This window comes from Erinaceus europaeus, chromosome 14, assembly GCF_950295315.1.
Source record: "Erinaceus europaeus chromosome 14, mEriEur2.1, whole genome shotgun sequence".
In the NCBI taxonomy this organism is placed as follows: Eukaryota; Metazoa; Chordata; class Mammalia; order Eulipotyphla; family Erinaceidae; genus Erinaceus; species Erinaceus europaeus.
In genome coordinates, this window is record NC_080175.1 from 25,092,249 (window position 1) to 25,118,355 (window position 26,107).

The 26,107-nt window shown below is 43.4% G+C and overlaps 1 protein-coding gene across 1 annotated transcript in view; it reads right to left on the reverse strand.

The window, feature by feature from the left end:
• PDCD11 (programmed cell death 11) overlaps positions 1 to 26,107 on the reverse strand; it is a 52,984-nt gene that overhangs the window by 5,179 nt on the left and 21,698 nt on the right. Inside the window, exons 13-30 of the mRNA XM_060171394.1 lie at positions 21,225 to 21,476; positions 20,568 to 20,702; positions 19,310 to 19,504; positions 18,208 to 18,378; positions 17,126 to 17,345; positions 15,672 to 15,821; positions 15,146 to 15,261; positions 13,101 to 13,642; positions 12,320 to 12,382; positions 8,152 to 8,260; positions 7,872 to 7,961; positions 7,582 to 7,684; positions 7,009 to 7,186; positions 3,271 to 3,327; positions 2,568 to 2,690; positions 1,764 to 1,886; positions 1,107 to 1,398; positions 865 to 978 (exon numbers count right to left, since the gene is read on the reverse strand). Coding sequence (XP_060027377.1) covers positions 865 to 978; positions 1,107 to 1,398; positions 1,764 to 1,886; positions 2,568 to 2,690; positions 3,271 to 3,327; positions 7,009 to 7,186; positions 7,582 to 7,684; positions 7,872 to 7,961; positions 8,152 to 8,260; positions 12,320 to 12,382; positions 13,101 to 13,642; positions 15,146 to 15,261; positions 15,672 to 15,821; positions 17,126 to 17,345; positions 18,208 to 18,378; positions 19,310 to 19,504; positions 20,568 to 20,702; positions 21,225 to 21,476 — 3,033 coding nt within the window. The remainder of the gene's footprint in view (positions 1 to 864; positions 979 to 1,106; positions 1,399 to 1,763; positions 1,887 to 2,567; positions 2,691 to 3,270; positions 3,328 to 7,008; positions 7,187 to 7,581; positions 7,685 to 7,871; positions 7,962 to 8,151; positions 8,261 to 12,319; positions 12,383 to 13,100; positions 13,643 to 15,145; positions 15,262 to 15,671; positions 15,822 to 17,125; positions 17,346 to 18,207; positions 18,379 to 19,309; positions 19,505 to 20,567; positions 20,703 to 21,224; positions 21,477 to 26,107) is intronic.

Consider the following 26,107-nt stretch of genomic DNA (forward strand, 5'->3'; position numbering starts at 1 on the left):
GGTCCTTGCACCTTGCGCCACGTGCACTTAACCCACTGTGCTACCAACTGACTCCCTATTTTTAATTTCTTTATTGGGGAATTAATGTTTTACATTCAGCAGTAAATACAATATTTTGTACATGCTAACATGTCCCAGTTTTCCATATAACAATGCAACCCCCACTAGGTCCTCTGTCATCCTACTTATTATGTTTTACCAGAGCACTGCTCAGTTCTGGTTTATTGGTAGTGTGGGGAATTGAACCTGGGACTTTGGGGCCTTACACATGAGTGAGTCTTTTTGCATAACCATTATGCTACCTACCCCTGCCCCATATGCATGTATTATAAAATAAAGGTAGAGCCAGGACAGAGATAACACAAATGTTCTGAGGGCAACAGGAATACAACACCTAAATTGTGTGTGTGTGTGGGGGGGTTCCCGTACCCAGTCCTTACTTCCAGTATAGAAGAGGACCCAGGCTCAGAAAAGCCAAGCCTCTTCTTTATTTGCCCACCACACTAATCTAATTCAGCTCCACTCAGGAAACACTGATTCAGATTTTTTTTTTTTTTTTTTTTACTTTTTATGGCGGGGAGGAATAGAGAAAGAAAGTCAGAGTATTAGTCTGGCACATGCAAGGCTGGGGATTGAACTCAGGATCTCCTGCTTCTATGTCCAGTGTGTTTAGTTACTGCACCACCACCTCCTGGGCTACTCATTTATTTAATGTAGCTCACTCTGGGATTTGGTGACCTTAGCTTTTATGCAGAGTGAGGTAGAAGAGGATGGTGGGAAAGACAGCCCCGCCCTTGGACAGGAGCCCTCAGACTTCCCTCCCCAGAGCCATCTCCGCTGCCGCCATGCAGTGCCATCTCTCACCTTGGGTGGTACACACTCTTTCAGCTCCTCTTCTCCTTCCCGATAATACACCTCAACACCGCTGTCATCCTCCTCTGCCGGAGAGGCTTTCTTCTGCTTCTTGTTCACTCTTTCCTAGGATGGCAGATGGGAAGGATGCCAGTCACCCATTTCGCCAGGAGCACCCTCTTTTTGTAGCACTCTCCCTCTGTGCCTCCTGGAGCCACCCAGCCGCTAGCCTCCAAAATCCCTGAGGGACACACCTGTTCACTTTCTGACTCAGAGTGCAGCCGCTTGCCCTGCTTCTTCACTTGTGGTTTCCGGGGCTCTTTCTTCTTGCTGGGCATCTTTGTCTCCTCCTGCCCTGACTGTTGCTGCTTTTCTTTCTTTTTCTGATTCTTCTTCTCTTCTCTTCCTTTTTGGTCTCTCTCCTCTGTCCCCGCCTTCCCCCCCTGCTTTGGAAGTGACACTGCTAGGGAGGCAGAAAGCACGTCTGGCTTCCCAGTGTCACTGGGGAGGAAGGACAGCTCTACCAGGTTCTTCTGGCGGTTCAGGCTGCAGCAGGCAGAGAGGGAAAGTAGTGATGACTTTGATACAGAGCACCAAGGGCACAGCAGCCCAGGTCCTGATCAGCCCTCAACCTTGGCCCCTTTCTCACTTGTCCCAGAAATAATACTGGAGGGAGGGGTTTGCACATTTTATAGTACTTTTGTAGGAAAATACAAAGAGCAGATTTGATGTCTCCCTATTCCATCAGCAACAGGTGTCTATGCACAGAACAGTGTCCACACCTGCATTTAGGAGTTGAGATAGAGGGAACCAGGCAAAGGGGATTCCTTCATCTGAACCCAGTGCTCACCACTACCCATGCCATGATGTCTCCTCTAAATCCCCCACAGCCTCCCTGAGGAGACACCTACCTTAAGACCTTGGCTGTGAGCAGTCTCCCCTTTGGAAGGTATTTGTTATAAAGTTCCTTCTGGGATGGGCTGGCCTGGGAGACGTGTGGGTACTGAGCCAAACCCACAATGGAGGGGCCAAGCCTGGTGGGAGAGAAACAGAGGTCCTGTGGTCATAAATACATGAGAGTCTCTGCTAAGCTCAGTGTTTCCACTTTCCCAAGGACCCAAGCTCTGACAAGGATTTATGAGAGACATAAATGGTTTTGTTTGTTTATTTGTTTGTTTCGTTTTTTACCAGAGCACTGTTCAGCTTTGGTTTGAGGATGCAGAAGACTGAACCTGGGACTTTGGAGCCTCAGGCATGAGAGTCTCTTTGCATAACCATTATGGTATCTACCCCGCCCAAGACTTAAGTTTTTGGCACTGTGAAGGAAAGAGGCTTAGAAACTGGAGGGTGGGAGGGTGGAATGATCAATCACAAAGATAAGACTGAAAGCTATTTTCCACCCCATATCAAAGCTGCCTTCCTTCTTAACCTCACAGAAAGACAAAAAGACAGAATATGACAGAATGGAGGGCTTACTACGGAGTGGATTATGACTCTTAAGTGATTTCATGCAACATTTACAAATCTTAATCACACACATGTAATATTTTTTGTCCTAAACACCAAATAATTAAAACTTTTCTTAAAGTACAAAACATCTTGGGATTTTAAAAACTGGTTGGAACTCAGACTCTCCTCCCTTCCCATTCCCTTCAGCACAGGCCAAAGAGGGCACTGGGGTTCTGACCCACATCCCCAGACCCCTTCTCACTCACCTGAGGAGCACACCATGTGACTCAACAGCCTTCACATAACCTCTCAGAAGCTGCCCTTTCTGAATGTCTCGGATGGAGTTAATTTCAGGATCTACTATTTTGCTTTTTGTCTCTGGGTTTGTCCTACAAAAAAAGAAACAAGAGGCTTAAGTACACATATTCCTAACCTCTTTTCCACCCTCAATCCCAACTGGCTTGGAATAATCAAACTTTCTGTAAAGTCTCATGTAAGAACATGACTCTGGAACTGTCAATGGCACATAACTTCAGAGCCCAACCCTACTGTCCCCTACGCCCTATAAGATGGGGACATGTGTCTGTGAGCCCGTTGTACAGAAATAAGGAGAGGCTGACCAAGCCAAGTGAGAGCAAACTTATAACTCTGATCCATTTCTAATCACAGATGAAGCTGACCTCAGACGAGTCTACAACACACTTACCTCTGCTATGGAACTTCAGAGGCTAATACATCTCCTCTCACAAGAGTTGCTATCATGTAACCTTGAATACCCAAATGTGGGTGTCTGAATCTTTCCCCAAGCAGTAAGAGCAAATTGGTTCCTCTAACTATATGAATGTCCCTAGCCTTTCTGGAAAAAGCCAGGGCAGGGTCTAGCAAGTGGATGGACAGAGAGATTCGTGTATCCTCTCTCCAGTCAGAGTGCACTCTCCTCACTCTTGTCCCAGCAACCTAGAAACTCACCTGGATGATCGCAGTGACAAAGTCAATACAGACCCTGCAGTGGACAGGACATAACATCTGGAATGAGAGCAGAGAGAGAGGGAAATGGCAACGCCCCCACATGTCAGGAGGAAGCAAAGGGCCTTAGCTTTCTTGCTACAGTGCTGACCAGCCTATGTTTGTCAAGTTAAAAAATAACACACCTCTCCACCAATGTGTCCATAAGCCCCACCCCACTAGGGAAAGAGACAGACAGGATAGGAGTATGGATCGACCTGCCAACACCCATGTTCAGTGGGGAAGCAATTACAGAAGCCAGACCTTCCACCTTCTGCACCCCATAATGACCCTGGATCCAAACTCCCACAGGGTTAAAGAACAAGAAAGCTATCAGGGGACGGGATGGGATACAGAGTTCTGGTGGTGGGAATTGTGTGGAGTTGTACCCCTCTTATCCTATGGTTTCTGTCAGTGTATCCTTTTTATAAATAAAAATTAATTAAAAAAATAATAACACATCTGTTTTTACTCAAGAAAAGTGCTAGGGAAAAGAAAAAAAAAAACAGTAAAAGGAGACATGAAAGCCAGTTATGGAGAAACCAGAGTTATGGTAAATACTCAGGACATTGAGACAGACCTATGTCAGGTCCTCAAAGTGTCTGCTGTCAGTCAGAAGGGGACAGCCGGGTACTAGTGCAGACTCAGCCAGAGGCTTGAGAAGGGAAAATAGGGTTGAATACTTCTTTGGGCTTCCAAAATAACTGCATCTACAATAGCACTTAGGAGTCCAAAGCCACAATTTCAAGTACAAGCATCTTAGTAATCAATAAAAAAAGGTTTCTTTTTGTTTCTGTTTTCTGTTGTTGCTACTGTTTGTAAACCCAGGAACTCACACATGCCTGATTTCACTGCTCCCAGGCTGAACTTTTCATTCTTTCTATTTGAGATAGACAAAAGGAGATACAATACCAGAGCTCTCCCCCTGGTGTCCTGGTACTTCGAGGGAGCATGTACCTAGCCTGAATGCAGGGTTAGTCACATGCCCCACCACGTGAATTATCTTCTGGTCCTACTGGAAAGGACTGGGGGGAGGGGGCTGGGCTAGGCGGGGTGCACCAGGTTAAGCGCAAATAGCATGAAGCACAATGACCAATACAAGGATCTCAGTTTGAGCCCCTGCTCCCCACCTATAGAGGGGTCACTTCACAAGTGGTGAAGCAGGTCTGCAGGGGTCTATCTTTTTCTTCCCCTCTCAAAAAAAAAAAAGGATCTCAGCAACAATACAGCTCAATTTCCCCAATTTCTAACAGCAGAAGCATCATTGACAGGGGTAGATAGCATAACAGTTATGCAAACAGACTCTCATGCCTGAGGCTCTAAAGTCCCAGGTTCAATGCCCCACACCACTATAAGCCAGAGTTGAACAGTGAGTGCTCTGGTTAAAAAAAAACAGTGCATGGCTGTTCCTTAATAGCCTGTGAATAGTGAATATTCATAAGTTTTAAAAGACTGATTGATTATAGAAAGGACTAGAACTGATATCACCGGCACACATGAAGCTGGAGATGAACTTGAGCCCTCATGCTTGAGAATCCTTCGTTTTATTCACTGTGCCACCTCTTGGGCCAGTGGATATCATATATACAAGATTTTAATTATTTCTTAATGAGAAAGCTAGGAGGAGAGAGAGAAAGAAACAGACATCACTCTGGTACATGTGCTGCCAGGGATCGAACTCAGGACCTCATGCCTGAGAATACGATACTTTATCCATTGTGCCACCTCCCGGACCATGAATATCATATTTTATACATTTTTTAATTCTTTTATTTAAATTTATTTTATTTATTCCCTTTTGTTGCCCTTGTTGTTTTATTGTTGTAGTCATATTTTATAATTTTATCTTTTGAACAGGTAAAAATTGATCTCTCATTTAATTTCATGTATTTATTTTTTCAAGACAGGAGAAAGAGATAGAAACAGGTCATAGGTCAACCCTGATATTCCAGACTTGGGGCCTGATACTACTAAGTCCTAATCTTCTCCCCTGAGAAGTCTCCCAGGCTACCATATGCCATTTTCATTTGCACTCACTTTGATGACTCTGCTGTTTGTTTGTTTATTTTATAACTAGAGCACTGTTCAGCTCTGACTTGTTAATGAGGATATAAATTAGCACAATCCTTTTGGAGGGTAACTGTGTAAAGTGTATATAATGTTGTTTGACTTCTTAATTTTACTTCAAGGAATTTATTTCAAAGTATATGTTAAAGCTGTGGGGTTAAGTGTCTGCATGATGCTTACACCACTCCCAGCAGCCATTCTTCCTTTATTTTCATTAGATAGGACAGACAGAAATTGAGAGGGGTGGGGAAGATAGGGAGAGAAAGACAGACAGCTGCAGATTTTGCTTTACCATTTGTGAAGCAGGGCTCAAACCCAGTCCTTATGGCAGGGTAATGTGTGTGCTTGGTGGGTGTGCCACTGCCTGGTTCATATATATATAGTTTAAAGAAATAATTTTATTTATTTATTTACTTCTTTAACAGAGCACTGCTCAGCTCTGGCTTATGGTGGTGCTGGAGGGGCTAAACCTAGGACTGGAGTTTCAGGCATGAGAGTTTTTATTTGCATAACAAGCATGCTATCTCCCATGCCCTATTTAAAAGCATATTTCCAGTAGTATTTCAGCATATGTATAAGATAATCACTTCAACATCCTTACTGCCCACCAACAAAGAAAAAAAATATACATAATGGAATAGTAAAAAAATATATTTTTAATATTTATTTATTTTCCCTTTTGTTGCCCCTTTTTTAAATTGTTGTAGTTATTACTTTTATTGACGTCATCGTTGTTAGACAGGACAGAGAGAAATGGAGAGAGGACATGTGAAGTGACTCCCCTGCAGGTGGGGAGCCGGGGTCTCAAATCAGGATCCTTACGCTGGTCCTTGAGCTTTGTGCCACATGCACTCAACCCACTGTGCTACCGCTCGACTCCCAGTAAAAAAGTATTTTAGGGGGCCAGGCAGTGGCACACCTGGTTAAGCACACACTATTATTGTACACAAGGACCCTGTTTCAAGCCACTGGTTCCCCACCTGTAGGGAGAAAGCTACACGAGTGGTAAAGCAGAGTTGCAAGTGTCTCTCTCCCTGTCTCCTCCTCCCCTCTCAATTTCTCTGTCTCTATGCAATTATATATATATATATATATATATATATATATATATTTTTTTTTTTTTAAGTGGCCAAGTAGTGGCTCACTTGGTTAAGTGCACATGTTACCATTTGCAAGGACCCAGTTTCAATACCCCGGTCCCCACCTGCAGGGGGAGAAGCTTCACAAGCAGTGAAGTAGTGCTGCAGGTGTCTCTGTCTCTATCTCCCTATTCTCTCAATTTCTCTCTGTCCTTTCAAATTAAATAAAGTTAAAAAATTAAAGGCAAAACAATAAGATAGATGTAGATATATTAGCATGAGAAAAGAAAAAGTAGATGATAAACTACTATAAGAAAAGAGCAAGTTGCAGAACTTATATTCTGGAAGGGAAACTCATACATAGATATGTGTTAAGGTCTTCAAAATTAAAGACCATGAAGTACCTAGTGGCAAAAAGTGGTGGAATGAGGGACAATATAAAATTTTATTTCTTATACTATTTTTGATACAAAATCCCCTATTACTCCAATGATTAAAAAAACACTTAAAAAATTAAAGGCAATCAATTCCACAGAAAGAAGACATATTGGCCTACCTGACAATTTTCTGGGGCTCAAAGTCTTCCAGGGGTGTCTCTGAGTAGGAATCACTCACATGAAATTCATCGACTTGTCCAACCTTCCCAAGGGGGAAGGACACAGTCAGCCCCTTGTTGGGAGTCACCGTCTCAACACGGCCCATGGCCACGTCCCCTTTCTCGAGTTTGTGAGGACCTGGGAGGATAAACCACATTGAGGGGAGAGGAAATGAACCAAGAAGATGAAAGATTGGTCAGTCACAGGCTAGGGAAGGCTGCCCACTTGGAATGTGTGGGCTGAGCAGACCAGAATGACCACCACAACCCAGACTGCTAGCAGGTCAAACAGTCAAGAATCTCAGGGCCAGGTGGTAGACAACCAACTGTACAGGTAATGGTGAGACAGTACTGGGGGATACAGACCACAGAGCAGAGCCCCAGGTGAAAAACTGCTATGAGGAAATACCAACCACACTAGGCTAAGGACCCCAATTTCAAAGGCATCCTCCAACCTGGACAATTAACTGCAGACCCCCTTCCCACTCACTCCTAATCCCCTCTTCCCTAGTAAGGAACATCTCATCAACACACCTATAAGTGAGAGACACAAGAAGGTCTTGGAGCAATCTGAGTCAACCACAGTGGCTTTCAGGGCCTGCCCAACCTGAAACTTCTTATCTGGATGTTTCAGAACCTGGAAAGAGAAGAAAACTCCTCTGATGCTGGAACCAAGATCTGTCATTACCCAAAAACCAACACACTGAAATCTGCATAACAAGTATCTCTGAAACCAGTATCTGACCAAACCGACAGTTCCTTGTACCCATGGTGAACACACAGAACAGATGCTGGCCTGAGCACAGGGATCCAGAACACATTACCTTGAAGCTAAGAGAAGTGAGCAACAAGGGGATTCTTCCCCGGACGTCGGGGGCAATCTCCACCTCAAGCCATTTCTTAACCATGTTATACTAAAAGGGAGACAAAAGAGAGAAAGAGAGGAGAAATGAAATGGGGCTCATACAAGGTAAGGAAAATAAAGGTTAATAATTGGGTCAGGAGGTGTCTTAGTGGTATTTCACATGTACATGACTCAGGGCTCACTCCCTAAACTGAACTGGGGGGCGAGGGGGCATCTCATTGCGAGAATGCACTACTCACCTTCTTCAAGAAGCAAGTCACAGTCTGGCCAGCCTGATACTGCTTGATCTTTTCCAAGGGGCTAACAGAGTGAGTGTTGAGAGCAGTGTGGCTGTCCTTCTCCAGCTCACTGTTTGCAGAAAGGTAATAGAAAGTAAATCAAACCCAGGATAAGGGCCTAGCTTGAAATTAACTTCCCCAAGAGATGACAGGTAAATTGTACAGGACTCCTGTACTCGTCCACATCCATTTCTTTCCTTTAAGGACAATGTTCACAACACTAGCACGAGAGCAAACCTTTTCCATTTTACTCACCTTAGAATGAACAAGTTATAAACTAGTGAGCTAATACTGATATATTTTTTTAAAAAGTTATTTTCATAGTTGTCTTTTTAATCTTTTTATTTATTATTGGATAGAGAAAGAGAGAAATTGAGAGGGGAGAGGGAGATAGAGAGACAGAGACACCTGCAGCCCTGCTTTACATTTGTGAAGCTTTCCCCCTGCAGGTGGGGACCAGATACTTGAACCTGGGCCCTTGCACACTGTGGTGTGAGCACTTAGCCAGATGCACCACTGCCTGGGCCTGATAGTAAATTTTACAAACGTAGGAAGCAAAATTATTTTATTTCCTTCATAATAGTTCAGCTATTATTGTCTCACAGTGCACAGAACTTTTACAAATAATTTTTTCACGGGACATAACAACAAACTTTTATGTAGATTGGGTACAGCAGATATTATTAAACTCCTTTTAGGGTTGGGGAGACAGGTCAACATTAAAACAAAGAATTTGCATGCCTGATGTCCCAGAGGTCCCAGTTTCAATTCCTGACACAATCACATGCCAGAATTGAGTGGTGCTGGGGGCCGAGTGGTGGCACACCTGGTTGAGTGCACATGTTACAATGTGCAAGGACACAGGTTCGAGCCCCAAATCCCCACCTGCAGGGGGACAGCTTTGTGAGTGGTAAAGCAAGGTTGCAGGTGTCTCTCTGTCTCCCACCTCCTTCCCTCTTGGTTTCTGACTATCTCTATCCAATAAATAAAGATAATATTAATTTTTTAAAAAGTGAGTGGCACCCTGGTCTCTATCACTCATTAAAAAATCTATTAATATATATATATTTAAAATTTTTTAACCAGAGCACTGTTCAACTCTAGCTTATGGTGGTGCGGGGGATTGAAACTGGGACTTTGGAGCCTCAGGCATTAGAGTCTGTTTGCGGGAGTCGGGCTGTAGCGCAGCAGGTTAAGCGCAGGTGGCGCAAAGCACAAGGACTGGCATAAGGATCCCGGTTCGAACCCCGGCTCCCCACCTGCAGGGGAGTCGCTTCACAGGCGGTGAAGCAGGTCTGCAGGTGTCTATCTTTCTCTCCTCCTCTCTGTCTTGCCCTCCTTTCTCCATTTCTCTCTGTCCTAGCCAACAACGACAACAACAATAATAACTACAACAATAGAAAAACAGCAAGGGCAATAAAAGGGAATAAATAAAATAAATTTAAAAAAATAATAAAAATAAAAATAAATAGAGTCTGTTTGCATAACCATTATGCTATCTAACCTCCACCATAATAAAAAAATTATAATGCCATTTCCAGGAGCTGACATTCCCAACATTTTGATTAGCACCTGGAATTCAGTGTTCCTGAAATATTTACTTAGCTCAGACAAAAGCTTGAGAAACATCCTACTTCTGCATCATCTCTTTAGGATGTCAGTCAAACCTACCCCTTTGAAAGATACTTTGGAGGCCCTCACATAACCTCCCTCAGGCACATATGACTTACAACCTGGACGGACACAGGAGCTGACCCAAGGGGTTCATCCACCTGGTCATTGATTGACCAGGTCTATCAATTCCAAGGGTTTTGTTTGGATGGAGGAAGAAAAAAAAGATCAAAATTCTGATCATGGATCAAAATTCCCAAGACCTTTTCCAAGAAATGACCATACAAAACAGTATCCACCCATAATCTCTCATGGGACAACTCTCAGCAGAATCTACCTGAGCATAGCCTAGTCTTATAGCCCAGTTTTTGGCCATCTTTTTTTATTCAGATAGAGCCAGAGAGAGATCACAACACCAAAATTCCTTCATTGTCACAGCACCTCTCTTACACTGCTGGGGCTCAAACTTGGGTTGCATGCATAGCAGTGAGCTATCTATCTCCCTGTCACCCTCCCTTACAAAAATATTCTTAGTTCTTCTCAAAGTGATGGGGTGAGGAGTGAAATAGGTGCTGAGAAAAGACCATTACATCCTTGTCCTACTTTCCAGTGACAGTCATCATTAGTTGGGGGTGGGGGATGACCCATTTTTCGCTGCATGCTATTTATTTAGGGAATTACTGAATTTTAGAAAACTGGGCTGAGAGCAGAAATGTTTTGTTTTGAGCCAAATAGAACTCAACCAGCCTTTACTTTGATACTTATGGGTCAGCAGGGTAGCACCACAGCAGAACACTAACCTTGCATGTATGATGCCCTGGTTGTGATCCCTGGCACTGAATATAGCAGAGCAGTGCTATTTTCATTTAAAAAAAAAATATATATATATATATATATATATATATATATATATATATATATGGGAGCCAGGCAGTAGCGCAGAGAGTTAAACACATGTGGCACAAAGCACAAGGACCGGCGTAAGGACCCTGGTTCAAGCCCCCAGCTCCCCACCTGCAGGGGAGTCACTTTATAAGCGGTGAAGCAGGTCTACAGGTGTCTAGCTTTCTCTTCCCCTCTCTGTCTTCCCCTCCTCTCTCCATTTCTCTCTGTCCTATCCAACAATGACAACAATAATATTAACAACAACAACAACAGACAATAAGGGCAACAAAAGGGGAAAAAATGGCCTCCAGGAGCAGTGGATTCATAGTGCAAGCACCAAGCCCCAGCAATAACCCTGGAGGCAATATATATATATATATATGGGTTGGGGTAGATAGCATAATGACTATGCAAAGAAACTCTCATGTCTGAGGCTCCAAAGTCCCAGCTTCAATCCCCCACATGACCATAAGCCATACCTGAGAAGTGCTCTGGTAAAAAAAAATAAAAAAAAAAGTCTTAAAGGAATCATGTTAAGTGAGATAAGTCAGAAAGAGAAAGATGAATATAGGATGATTTCTCTCATAGACAAAAGCTGAAAAGTAAGAATAGAAGGGAAACCACAAAGCAGAAGTTAGACTAGATTTTGCATACTGTACACCAAGTAAAGGACTCAGGGGGGAGGGGGAGGGTGGTTTTCAGGTCCTGGAACTTAATGGCAGAGGAGGACCTGGGGGAGGGGCTGGGTTAGAGTTTTATGCAGAAAACTGAGAAATTTTACACATGTACTAACTACCGCAAACCATTAATTCCCCCCCCCCCCAGTAAAAAGAAAAAGAAAAAGAAAGAAAAAAATAGTAGGGCTGGGCAGCAATGTACCTGGTTGAATGCATGTGATACAAAGCCCCTGTTCCTCAAAAAAAGAAAAGTAATAATAAACTAAAACAAATGTAGATTGACACTTAAACCCTACATACAGCTTTAACACTGATTCTCATACAGTCGCTCTAGACAATGAGTCAGATGAGTAACCCAGAAAGGAGAGGGATTGAGGGAAGGGGAGCACAAACAAGTGGGAACAAGTGACACTCAGGTCCAGACTTCAAAGTCCACTAGCTTTTCTGTTTTTCTTTAATCATTTATCTGATAGAGACAGCCAAAAATTGAGAGGAAAGGAGATGACAGAGAGGAAGAGAGTCAGAGAGACACCTGCAGCACTGCTTTACCACTTGCGAAGCTTTCCTCCTACAGGTGAGGACCGGGGGCTTGAACCTGGGTCCTTCTGCATTGTAACATGTGCACTCAACCAGGTGCACCACCACTCAGCCCCTCCACTGGCTTTTCTAGAATGAGGTGTTTTGTTTTTTAATCTTTTTTTATTACCTTTATTTTATTTATTATATAGAGACAGCCAGAAATCTAGAGGAAAGAGGGTGACAGAGAGGGAAAGACAGAGAAACACAGTGCAACATTGCTTCACTACTCACAAAGCTTTGCTCCTGCAGGTGGGGACGGGGGGTGGGGGGGCCTGATCCCGGGCCCTTGCACATTGTCACATGTGCTCTCAACCAGGTACACCACCACCTGGTCTCCACTGGCTTTTCTGAGACAGAGTTACTAGAGCTCTCCTCACCTTGGCCGCACACTCAGCTCCGGGATGGTTCGAATAAATCTGGGGTGACTTATTGGGAGGAACCTAAAGAAACAAATAAGGCCAGATCAATTATGCTATTCTTCTTTATACCAGAATCTAGAGAGACCAGACTCTCTCAAGTGCCTACCAAACCAAGCCTGAAAACCCATCTGCCTCTCCTCACCACCCATCAGGGATGTGCTGGCTGAGTTTCCACCCTCACCACTGGCAACAAAAGTTAAGGACCTGGCTCATCTAATCTTGTAATTGTCTTATCATCTGTGGCCAGACTTTGAGTTCTTTTGCTTTTCTTACTGAAGAATTTCTGCTACAGAAACCTATGGTAACTAGACTTAAAGTCAACAAATATAATTAAAGTACACAATACTGAGCAATGCCCGTGTGTCAGGCAAGGTACTGTGCACATCTCCATACTAGACATTCTCTCTTCCAATCTCCGTATCAACCCTATGAAGCAGCCACTACTATTCCTCTCCCTATACCAGATAGGAAAACAAAACTCATAATCAAGTAACTACTTAGTTCACGGTCAAGTAATTTTAAATGGCAAATCAAAAACTCAAACTGAGTTATGACTAAACCCATCAGTTTAGCTATTCACATATGCACTTAAAAAGAAGTCATATAAAAGGGTTCTTTGGTGAACATTTCTGTTAACTAATAGAGATTCTGACCCATGTAGACAGTTTTGCCTATATTCCCATTCCTCCTCCCACAATTAGAGTCATCTCCCCAAAGCCAGCCCCCAAAGCTTCCATACTTGTATGTCTTCACGTCTCTTCCTCCAATCACTCGGGCAGTGACTGTCTTTCCAACTTTCAATGTGGCAGTCGGAGAGGTGCCCATGGGAACATCATCTAGAATCTGGGAGGCATGGATGCAGCCAATGATGCCATCCTCCAGGGTCACGACCACATGCGTGGGCTTAATGGACTTGACATTCCCCGTGACAGTATCCCCGATGGACAGGGTGTGCTTCTTTATAGAACCCACAACCAGAGCTTGATCCACTTCCTCGTCCTCATCAACTGTCTCAGAGTCCTTCCGGGTTTGTCTCATGGTCCTCTTAGCCGCAGAGCCCTCGACAGCCAAAAGAAGACCCGTCACTCCTGGGTCTGTGGTCTTGATGGTGAGAGAGACACCCTGTCCAACCTGCAACTTCTCTGAGTCAAAGTGGAAGGTGTCATTGAGGTGAGAGGTCAGGGAGAACGCTACCAGTTGGCCAGTCTCTACTAAGGAGGCAATGGCAAAGGACTCTTCCAAGTGCTGCACGATCGCTTTGTGTTCACTGCCCTTTTTCAGCTGGAAAGAAGAGAAGACCTTTCTTAGGAACACAACTTTTGTGGGATGAGAGAGAAGCAGCTCTCTGAAGATGAAGGGATCCAAGACCCAGTTGTAACAAAATAGCTTTACTCTCTTCCCGCTTCTGTTCACTGAGGTGACTTAACTTCAAGGCACCAGTTAACTGAGGCTAGCTTTTCTTTTGAAATCAGATTCCTAAGCCCCACCCTAGAACTACTGAAATCAGAAATGAGAGTTATTCAGGTGACTCTACTACATAGTCAGGTGACCTCTTAAGGACTCTCCAGCTTTAAGATTCGCCTAGGCCTGTTGCTCTCCACCGAATTTATTCACTCTTTCAGTTGTTACTGAATATTACTGACAGCTTATTATGTGCAAGACACCTGGCTGTCTTTACCCATGTCCAAACTGTGCTCATACTCTAAAATGCGCCAGCCATAATTGAGTGACAAAACAGAACAGCAACCTGCTATAAAAAGTTAGTGAAGGGTTAGTACTGTTTTCCTTCCTCTCTTCATTTGTTTATCTTCTTTTTCCTCTCCCCCCAACCCCCAACCCCTTTTCTCTCTGGAAGCACCAAAACCTCACACATGCATGACTTCACGGCTCTGGGCCACTTTCCTTGAGAGACATCACAGCACAGCATTCCAGCTTCCTTCAGTGCCTTAGCACCTTCCAATGGTGCCAGAGCTCAAACCTGGGCTGTGTGCAAGGCAATACAGTAGCCTTAACAGAGTGCCCAGGATTGTTTTCTATTTTCCCTTATCTTATGATTTTTTTAAAAAATATTTTTTATTTATGAGAAAGATAGGAGGAGAAAGAACCAGACATCACTCTGGCACATGTGCTGCCGGGGATCGAACTCGGGACTTCATGCTTCAGAGTCCAAAGCTTTATCAGTGCGCCGCATCCCGGACCACGTCTTATGATTTTTAAAGATTTACTTACTTACTTATCAATGAGAGAAAGAGGAGACAGAAAAGACCAGAGTATCACTGTGGCACACACGATGCCTAGGACTAAACTCAGGACCTCATACTTGAGTTCAAGGCTTCATCAACTGTGCTAACTCCCAGCCCACTTGTCTCTCGTAAAGATTTAAAACTGAAGATTATATAAATACAGTCCTCTGTGCTATACTCTAGATGACTGGGCACTTGCATAACATTTTAGATGATGCCCAGATATAAACATCATCTAGAGAAAGTACGTCTGATTTTGAGATTTCCCTCAAATTCATTCTCCCGCCACACGAAGTGCACAGGAAATAGAGGTCAGGGCTACCCAGTGATGTGTTTTCTTTTGTTCATGATGTAATTTCCAACACCTACACACGGGTGACTGTACAATCCATCATCCAAAGTGGAGAGAGAGCCAGTGTTATTAGCGAGCGCAGCAAGGTGAGAAGTGCTCCAAACATAGCCAGGCACACAGCTGATTCATCTATGGTTTTACATCAGAACGGAATGGCGTTGAGGGGGTCTGGGATGCAAATAAACCTACCTTTTTAGATTTACGGTTCACCAGATTTTGGCAAAGGGAAACATGCACTTCCAACTTCAGCATGTCAACATTTAAGATCACAGCCTTCTTTTTCTGTCTGGGTTCCAGCTCTTGCCCTACAGTACAAAGCAAACAGAGTGTGAGCGCTCTCCTATAGGAGGATCAAAGAAGAGAGTCTGCTTCAAGTCTTGAGCCTCCTCCTCTCTGTCCCCACAAAAGGACACATGTTCTGGGTCCAGATGAGCTAGGGAAGCTACAGTGCCAAGTTCAAGACATGCCTTGATTATACATCCCCATGTAAAAAATCTAGATGAGCACAATTGTAACAATATTAATATGTGAGCCTTCCTTACATTATTATGTTGTTGCCAGTTGTCTTTGTTTAAAATCACGTTAGATAAGAATATCAAAAATTATCCACTAAATCAGCACATCTACCTTAGGCCTTTGGAAATTCTACAGCCAGAAGGGGGTCGGGCAGAAGGTGTTTTCCACCAATCACAATGAGCGAGACAGAAGCACTCACCTGCCCGATGATACTTGCTGGCTTTCAGGACCAGGCCAGGCACTGGGCCTTCACTGAACAACACAGAGCCATCTTCCATCACCTCTTGCACCTCCAGGTCAAGGACCATCCCTGCTGTCATTTCAGCCAGTGTCTGGATCAACACAGATTCTGCCAGAGACCATATGGAATGGGTCAGTAAGAGGAAAGAACACTCACCTTACTTTTCCTTTAAAATACACTGCCAGAACTGAAGAGACAGTAGTTTTTGGAACTAGCATTAAAGGTAAAATCACATTTAGATAAATGACATAGTGGGGGTTGTATTTTTAAATGGGAAACTGGGGAATGTTATGCATGTACAAACTATTGTATTTACTGTTGAATGTAAAACATTAATTCCCCAATAAAGAAATAAATTTTTTTTTAAAAATCACATTTAGATTTTTTTAAAAAGTACAATATTCATGAAAAGTCCTATCACAAGCTGAAAAACCCATTCCCCTTAACTAATGCTACCTGGTCACAATTCATGCACGTAGCCAATAAACACCAACACATAATAAGCCTTCCTTTGGTTTTTGAATCTTCATTCTCTGTCTGAAATCTGTCCTCCAATCTGTTCTTCCCAAACCTCACTAGTTTCCAACAATTCCACACAATGACTCAAAGCCTAAGAGGGTCTGAATATTGTATTCTAACAGAGCCACTATATGTTTATTGAACAAAGGAGCAAAAGTGAAGAGGTAGTTGAGGTCACAATGCAAACCAAATGCCACAGAACTAAGGAAAAATAATTAATTTTGGATTGGGAGGGGACTTCTGGGATGCTAGTATTTGATTTTCCTGAGTCTGGGTGGTACAGGGGTATTCACTTTATAAACATTTGTTGTGCCGCAGGCTTAAAGATTTGTGTAGCCAATGGAATACTACTCAGCTGTAAAAAATGGTGACTTCACCGTTTTCAGCCGGTCTTGGATGGACCTTGAAAAAATCATGTTGAGTGAAATAAGTCAGAAACAGAAGGATGACTATGGGATGATCTCACTCTCAGGCTGAAGTTGAAAAACAAGATTAGAAAAGAAAACACAAGTCGGACCTGAAATGGAATTGGAGTATTACACCAAAGTAAAAGACTCTGGGGAGAATACAGGTCCATGAAAGATGATGAATGACATAGTGGGGGTTGTATTGTTAAATGGGAATCTGGGGAATGTTATGCATGTACAAACTATTGTATTTACTGTTGAATGTAAAACATTAATTCCCCAATAAAGAAATAAATTATTTAAAAAATAAATAAATAAAAAAAATAAAAAGGCAAAAAAAAAAAAAAAGATTTGTGTAGCTTATGTAGACACACTCCCATTAAAAACTTTTCTTTCAGATCTGGGAAGCCCGACAACTCATCAAAACAGACAGGCCTAACTGGCAAGGCACACTGCACCTGACCCTCCTCTGCCCTGCTGCCCCACCTCGGTTGCCCATGAGGCTGCGCACGCCCTGCAGCTCCTCCAGGCATTGGCTGAGGAGGAGGAGGCTGGTGGTAGCCCGGTTGCCCAGAGTACAGTCTGACAGTCGCAGTGACAGCAGCATGCGTTGCTTCTCCTCATCCACATTGGTCACCTTGGCAACCACAGTTTGTCCCTCAACAAAGTGGTCCCTTGTGAAAGTCACGAACTTGTCACTCATAATCTGAAAGGAAAAGGAAAAGAGATTTCCATTCAGACAACTCACTTAATGCCCCCAGAATAGGGTAGGAGATGAAAGTAAAGACCCATTCTTCTCTTTGCACTGTTTTACTCCCTCTTCCAGAAAAAGAGGGACATTCCTGGCTGTCCAGCACACATTACAAACCAGAGGGGCACCTGGGCTGTCAAGTCTATCATCCAAAGGCAAACTGCATCTCTCCCTATGCAGGTTTCTGAAGTTCTCCCCACTCTCCCATTATAAACTTTTTTGGAAGGGAACACAAATGCAAATTGGCCAGACAATGTACCCAGGAGACAGACTTAAGAAAGGGGAGAATTATTTACAAATTCACTGTGCCAGGAGCAAGCTCAAAGTCATTTGCCCACTGCCATCTTATGTGGACTTCGCTAAGACTCCTACCCTGTCCAGTCTGGGCCGTAGATGACTCAGCAGGCCTAAGGGACCATGATGATCTTTTCCATAAAAAAATGTTTACATAAAAATGTGGAGGGGATGGGGGTTAATAATAATAATAATATGTCGGCATGGAAATGAGGGTGCAAAATTTGTATTCAGTAGCTTAGGAAAATCAATGTCTATGTCCTAACATGCTCAGAAGAATAAAGACAGTCTTGTGGGCCATCAGCACCTGCAAATGCTACAGAGTTACAAACAGGGCCACATGGCTGGGTCACTGCAGGATGGCTTGTGTTTCAGCCCTACCTACCACCCAACTCCCCCCAAAAATCAGATGCCTTTATGTCACATTCTGATAATATTTTCAGCGGTGAAGCATCCTATCCTGTCCCTCCTCACCCTCAGGTTCCATGGCCCTTAGGTTATCTGTGTCTGGGATTGAACTTACAGCTTTGGGAGCCAGTCCACTAAGACCTGAGGGGAACTGGACGAACACCCCATAGTCCTTGATGCTCTTCACAAAACCAATGAGCACCATTCCAGGTTGGATTTCTGAGAAACTCTTGGGATCCTGGCCACCTTCTACCGTAGAGACCAAAGCTGGCTTCCTGCAAAGGAGCTAGAGGCACCTCATCAAGGAATGCTCGAGAGACTAGAGAAAATGACCATCCCTTCTAGCTCCTTTTTCCACCCTACATCCTCTGCTACTCCAGTGACATTATAATCTCAGAAGAGTCTGCCTTGCCTGTAATGTGCTAGAAATACAAATTCTTACTACCACTCCAGACCCAGTAGAAACTCTGAGGTGTGGCCCAGCAACCTGGGCTTGAACAGCCCTGCAGGTGATTCCACTGCATACTGCAGTCCTTTCCTTTAAGGACTCTTTATCTTATCAGCTCACCTGCCTCTTACTGAAGGGAGCCAGAGAGCAAATACATCTGTGGTTTGGCAGCTGGCGGGGCCATACACTATCTTCCACTGTCCCCATCTGCACACTAACCATTAAGCCGAGCCTCAACTGCTCTGCCTAGCTTTGTTAGGAGAATGTTTTGCAAAGGGACAAAGCTTTCCTTTAAAGCACCCATGCCAAGGCCAAGCAGGATATGACGGGCCCCATATCCCTATGGGAGAGGGTGGTGGGAAGGCGAGAGAGGGAAGAACAGAGGAGAGCTGCTACCTTATTTCAGTTCAAAAGACAAGCACCGAAAACCACAAGAGGGTTCAATGTGCTTTGGGAATGTCCTGCAGGGTCTGGCAAGTCACACTTAAGTCAAGTCCTCCTTAAGATCCTGGAGCCCCACTCCGTCTGTCTACTGTGTCTGCTGGCACTTGAATCCTGCCTGCCCTTTCCTCCCACCAGGGAGTAGAGGGAAACTGCAGGCTTATTGACCGGTTGGGTTATATGGATCTTCTGAAGTCAGGCAGCCAGTTTTGTCCCATGAAGTTTCCAATGAAAAGCAGACTCTGACCCTGAGTTTCTGGTCACAGGACACACCTCCCTCTCAAGAACACCACCTGCCGAAGCTCCCCAGAAATGCAGCAAAGGATACAGGACGACCGTCGCTGTGACTCAGACACAGGACCTTGTGAAGGATGTCACCTTCCTGGAGCCAGTGGTGTAACAGTGGGCCGTTGGGAACATGGTCCGATAGATGAGGCGTGGGGAGGAAAGCAGGGACATTGTGGGGCAGGACAGCCACTTCCAGTCCATCTTTGGTCTTCTTTAAAACCTTCACATCTACAAACTACCCAGGGGAGAGAAAGACAAAAATATAGCAATTGTCTGGAACTAAAAGTCACTCCATGTAGGAAAGAAGATTCCAAGCATCAAATCCCAACACCAGGGAGCACCAAGAGACCAAGATCAGAGAAGCAGCTTTCTTCACACAGTCACCCCCACTGGCCATACCACGTCCACCCCAGAGACCTAGAATACATGCAGACCTCCAGCCACTCGAAGACATGGGTGGGTGTGTGCTCATTCCTCTCCCACCACCCAGAGCAAAGAGAGTGCCGGGCTGGCCCTAAGGACCAGAAAGGGGACAGACGCAAGCTGCTGAAAGTTATACCATGACAGAGTCTGCTCTCCTGGACAGTTTCCACTTGCTAAGGCACTGGAAGAATGTCTGAAAACCTCAACTTTTAGGGGCCGGGCGGTGACGCACCAGGTTGAGCGTGCATGTTACAGTGTGCAAGGACCTGGTTTCAAGCCCCTAGTCCCCCACCTGCAGGGGAAAGCTTCACAAGTGGTGAAGTAGGGCTGAAGGTGTCTCTCCCTCTTTCTTTTTTAAATGTATGTATATCTTTTTAATATTTCTTCCTTCCTTTTTGTTGCCCTTGTTTTATTGTTGTAGTTATTACTGATGTTGTTGGATAGGACAGAGAGAAATGGAAAGAGGAGGGGAGACAGAAATGGGGAGAGAAAGATAAGACACCTGCAGACCTGCTTCACTGCCTGTGAGATGACTTCCCTGCAGGTGGGGAACTGGGGGCTCAAACCAGAATCCTTAAGCTGGTCCATGAGCTTTGTGCCACCTGTGCTTAACCTGCTGCACTACCGCCTGACTCCCTCTCTCTCTCTCTCTCCCCACCTTCCCTCTCAATTTCTGGCTGTCTCTATCCAATAAAGATGATAAAAAAATTTTTTTTTTTAATTTTAAAGAAAAAAGAAAACCTCAACTTCCTCTAGACCCCCAACTGTTCTGGCTTCCTTTAACCTTTTCCCTCCACGAGTCCCAGGATCTGTTATGTTGGGGCACCCTGTTCTTTGCATGAACTTAAAGAATTTGACTGGAGAGATGCAGGTACCTGCCCAACATTAATGGCTCCTTTTTTCTTCTGCTTTTGTCCAACCTTCTCTTTGTTTGGGTCACTTAACAGCTTGATGGATAAGAGCATCCTCTCTTTGGCTGGCTCACAGTTGAGCACTGCAACCTTGACCACCTGGTGAGAAACCACTAGTTACCTCCTCTGAGCAACCCTGGCAGGCCCGGGAGTCAGGTGGCCTCCACAGGCTCTGCAGGGGATTCAGGGAGCCACCAAAACCCTGCGTCAGACTTGAAATAGTAGTGAAAAGAAATATCCTGAGAAGTGCAGTCGTCCCTTGCCCCCCCCACCCCCCCAGCCAGATCACTAGCTTGGGAGGGGGGCGGTGAAAGGAAGGCATGAGTAAGTTCTTTTTGTGACAAGTTTTAGAAAATTACCTTTTCTCAACAGAGAATCGCTAGTATGATAGCACTGCCCCCTTGTGGTGACAGTGGCCTTAGAATAATTTCTGATGGGGTGGACTAATTTCCCTGAGGAATATCTCTACTCTGCTCCCCATCTCCTCTACTTAGCTGGCTCAGGTTCACTTTCCCAAAGTCTCTCTCTCTCTTTCCTTAAAGTGGAAACCATCAACTATTTGTTCAAATTTGTATTCATGGGGTCAGAAAGGGGAGGGACCTGTCCAGGGAAAAGGGTTACCTGGCCAACGTAGAAGACCTTTTCTGGGTCAGGGACATACTCAGCACTGAGCTCATGCTTGGGCACCAGTCCCTGCACACCATCATAGAACTTCACAATGCAGCCATAGTCCTTGACCCTGAGAATGAAGCCATGCGTCTGAAGACCCGGTTTGGCGTTGGCATAGCTGGTAATGAGAGGTAGTTGGGACTCAACAAGGGTTTTCTTCAGGGTCAGGGACAACTTCCTGGCTTCGGGATCACAAAGCAAAACCTAGGGAGAGAATATTAGGTGTCAATAAATAACCTGGTGCTAAGAGAGCTCCTGAGCTGGCCTCTGCAAAACTCTGGATCCCAAAACCAGTCCCTAAGGACCTGCTTTCTCTTTCCTGCTTAGGCTGAGAATACAATAGGCTACAGATGCTCTCTGTTGCCTGCTGGGTAAACAAGCTTGTGAGCAGTAATGCTGATTTCAAGTGGACTTCCTACCATAAACTGAAACAAAGTATCATCCCTCCAGCCCGGTGGCAGCACTCAACCCACTTCACTCTGATGGGCTATGTCACTGCCTTAACTCGCTCCCAAATCACTTGTCTCCACAGGAATAACTGAACCAATCACCACCCTAAAAGTCTCCCACATGGGAGAGTCCACTTCTGGAGGCGGAGCTACGAGCAGCAGATCGCTTTCTCTCCTCTCCTCTCCTATCCTCTCCCGGATCAACTAGGAATACCAAAGGAGACCACCCGGGACCGAAACAAGACAGGACTAGAATGACCACAGGAACCCAGTAAATCACCAGTGAGTACAAACACGTGTGGCTGGTGACAGAGAGGAGAGAGGAGCATAAGGAGACATAAGTGACTGCTAACAGTCCAGCAGTGTATCAGTTGAGACACCACATCCAGTCTGCTCCACAAGGGGACAGCTGAAGGGAGGAGAGGACTCCCCAGAGACTCACCAAATGCAACTCTGAGTCTCCATTGCTACTGCCCTCAGAATCTGGAGCAGCGACAGCAAGGGACACAAGGGGACAGAGATCTAACAAGGAAATTCAGGAGAAGACCTATACCTCAGTGGCATAGCTATGGGGCTGTGAAAGTCAATTTGAATAACCACTGGACTATCTCTGCCACACCCTGCCTTATCTCTTGGTCAGGAGTCAGTGATTAAGCTAAGAAGCCTACTTATACTTTAGAAGCCCTCAGGCTCCCATAGCCTACAGAGAAGAAAAAAAAAAAAAAAGAGGCTTTTAAATCACTGAGCTCCAACTCAGGGATTAAAATACTATTGAAACAACTGTTAACTTCCACCACTGTGAACCCTTTAATTACCTTACTTACACACAAGTCAATCCAGGAAATAGTGATCAGTAATTTGAAAAGTACTAAGAGAGGGAACTCATAACATAATATATAAAATGGGTAAACCAACAAGAAGAAATATTGGAGAAACTAACCAGGACAACAGTCTAGCTAAAAGCCACCCAAAGGGTGAAGCACAAAATAACGAGTTCAACATCCAAACATTAGCTAAGGAAATAATCACAGGAGTTAGTAAAGAGTTTGAAAGAATTGTAATCAGAAATACAGAAACAACAAATGAGACTCAAACAGGGAAACAAAATACTTGAACTCCATAAAACAGGAGAGGGCAGAGAGAATAGAATCAATGAGGCTGAAGACAGAATTAGCAAAATCGAGGATGAATTAGAGACAACTAAAAAAGAAGTAAGAGATCTCAAAAAGAGATTAAGAGATGCTGAAAACAACAACAGAGACCTATGGGATGACTTCAAAAGAAACAATATACACATTATTGGCTTACCAGAGGAAGAGAGAGAGGGAGAGGAAGAAAGCATTTTTCAGGCCACAATAGCTGAAAACTTCTCTAGTCTAGACAACATCAAAGACATAAAGATTCAAGAAGCCCAGGGGGTCCCAAACAGAATGAACCCAGACTTAAAGACACCAAGACACATCATATTTAGAATGGAAAGGAATAAGGATAAATAAAGGATCCTGAAGGCTGCAAGAGAAAAACAAAGAATCATCTACATATGAAATCCCATAAGATTAGCAGCAGACTTTGCCACACAAACACTACAGGCCAGAAGAGAATGGCAAGATATCTATCAAGTGCTCAATGAGAAAGGCTTTCAACCAAGAATACTATATCCTGCTAGACTGTCATTCAGACTAGATGGAGGCATCAAAACCTTCTCAGACAAGCAATAGTTGAAGGAATCAACTATCACCAAGCCTGCCCTGAAAGAAGTTCTGAAAGGTCTTCTATAAACAGTCAGACCATCATAAATAGGACATATATCAGAACACTCTAAAACTCTACAACAATGGCATTAAAATATCTTCAGTCTTTGATATCAATAAATGTCAATGACCTGAATTCACCTATTAAAACACACAGAGTAGGAAGATGGATCAGAAAATAAAATCCAACAATATGCTGTCTACAGGAAACCCACCTAACTCAATAAGACAAACACAGACTTAAAGTGAAAGGATGGAAAACTATCATTCAAGACAAAGGCCCACAAAAAAGGGCAGGAACAGATATTCTCATATCTGACATGATAGACTTTAAAATAGATAAAATTAAAAAAGATAGGAATGGACACTACTTAATGCTCAGAGGCTCAGTCAATCAAGAGGACTTAACAATTATTAACATCTATGCACCCAATGAGAAGCCATATAAATACATCAAACTTCTACTGAAAGAGCTACAGCAATATATTAACAGTAACACAGTCATAGTAAGGGACTTCAACACCCCACTCTCTCAACTTGACAGATCATCCAGGCAGAAAATCAATAAAGACATAAGGGAGCTAAATGAAGAGATAGATAAACTAGAACTGTTGGATATTTTCAGAGTCATTCATCCCAAGAAACTGGAATACACATTTTACTCAAATCCACATGGGTCATTCTCAAGGATAGACCATATGTTAGGCCACAAAGACAGCATCAGCCAATTCAAGAGCATTGAAATCATCCCAAGCATCTTCTCAGACCACAGTGGAACTAAACTAACACTTAACAATCAACAAAAGATTAGTAACAGTCCCAAAATGTGGAAGCTCAACAGTGCACTTCTTAACAACTTCTGGGTCAAAGAGGAAATCAAGGAAGAAATCAAAATGTTTTGAGAGTTCAATGAAAATGAAGATACAAGCTATCAAAATATTTGGGACACAACTAAAGCAGTGCTAAGAGGGAAGTTCATAGCTATACAAGCACACATTAGGAAACAAGAAAAGGCACAAATAAACACCCTGATTGCACATCTTAAAGACCTAGAAGAAGAAGAACAAAGGAATCCTAAAACAACCAGAAGGACAGAAATCACTAAAGTTAGGGCAGAAATAAATAACATTGAGAATAAGAAAACCATACAAAAGATCAATGAAAGTATTGGGTCTTCGAAAGAGTGAACAAAATTGACAAACCTTTAGCCAGACTCACAAAACAAAAAAGGGAGTAGACCCAAATAAATCAGATACTAAATGAAAGAGGAGAAATCACAACAGACACTGCAGAAATTCAACATATCATGCAAGGCTTCTATGAACAACTATATGCCACCAAGCTAGAGAACCTGGAAGAAATGGACAATTTCCTAGATACCTACCAACTTCCAAAACTAAGTAAAGAGGAAGTGGATAACATGAACAGGCCCATCACAGCTAATGAAATTGAAACAGTTATCAAAAATCTCCCCAAAAATAAAAGTCCTGGACCAGATGGTTTTACAAATGAATTCTACAAAACCTTCCAAGAAGAACTAATACCTCTACTTTTAAAAGTCTTCCAGAAGATTGAAGACACTAGAATACTCCTGCCAGCTTCTATGAAGTCAACATCACTCTGATACCAAAAGCAGACAGGGACACAACCAAAAAAGAAAACTACAGACCAATATCTCTGATGAACATAGATGCGAAAATACTGAACAAAATTCTAGCCAACTGGATACAGCAGTATATTAAAAAGATTGTTCATCATGACCAAGTGGGGTTTATCCCAGGCATGCAAGGTTGGTTTAATATACGTAAATCAATCAATGTGATCCACCACATCAACAAAAGCAAGTCCAAAAACCACATGGTCATATCAATAGATGCAGAGAAAGCCTTTGACAAAATACAACATCCCTTTATGATCAAAACACTACAAAAAATGGGAATAGATGGAAAATTCCTGAAGATAGTGGAATCTATATATAGCAAACCTACAGCCAACATCATACTCAATGGTGAAAAACTGGAAGCATTTCCACTCAGATCAGGTACTAGACAGGGCTGCCCACTATCACCATTACTATTCAACATAGTGTTGGAAGTTCTTGCCATAGCAATCAGGCAGGAGCAAGGAATTAAAGGCATACAGATTGGAAGAGAAGAAGTCAAACTCTCCTTATTTGCAGATGACATGATAGTATACACAGAAAAACCTAAGGAATCCAGCAAGAAGCTTTTGGAAATCATTAGGCAATACAGTAAGGTGTCAGGCTATAAAATTAACATTCAAAAGTCAGTGGCATTCCTCTATGCAAACACTAAGTTAGAAGAAATTGAAATCCAGAAATCAGTTCCTTTTTCTATAGCAACAGAAACAATAAAATAGGAGTAAACCTAACCAAAGAAGTGAAAGACTTGTATACTGAAAATTATGAGTCACTACTCAAAGAAATTGAAAAAGACACAAAGAAGTGGAAAGATATTCCATGTTCATGGGTTGGAAGAATTAACATCATCAAAATGAATATATTACCCAGAGCCATCTACAAATTTAATGCTATCCCCATCAAGATCCCAAGTACATTTTTTAGGAGAATAGAAAAAATGCTACAAATATTTATCTGGAACCAGAAAAGACCTAG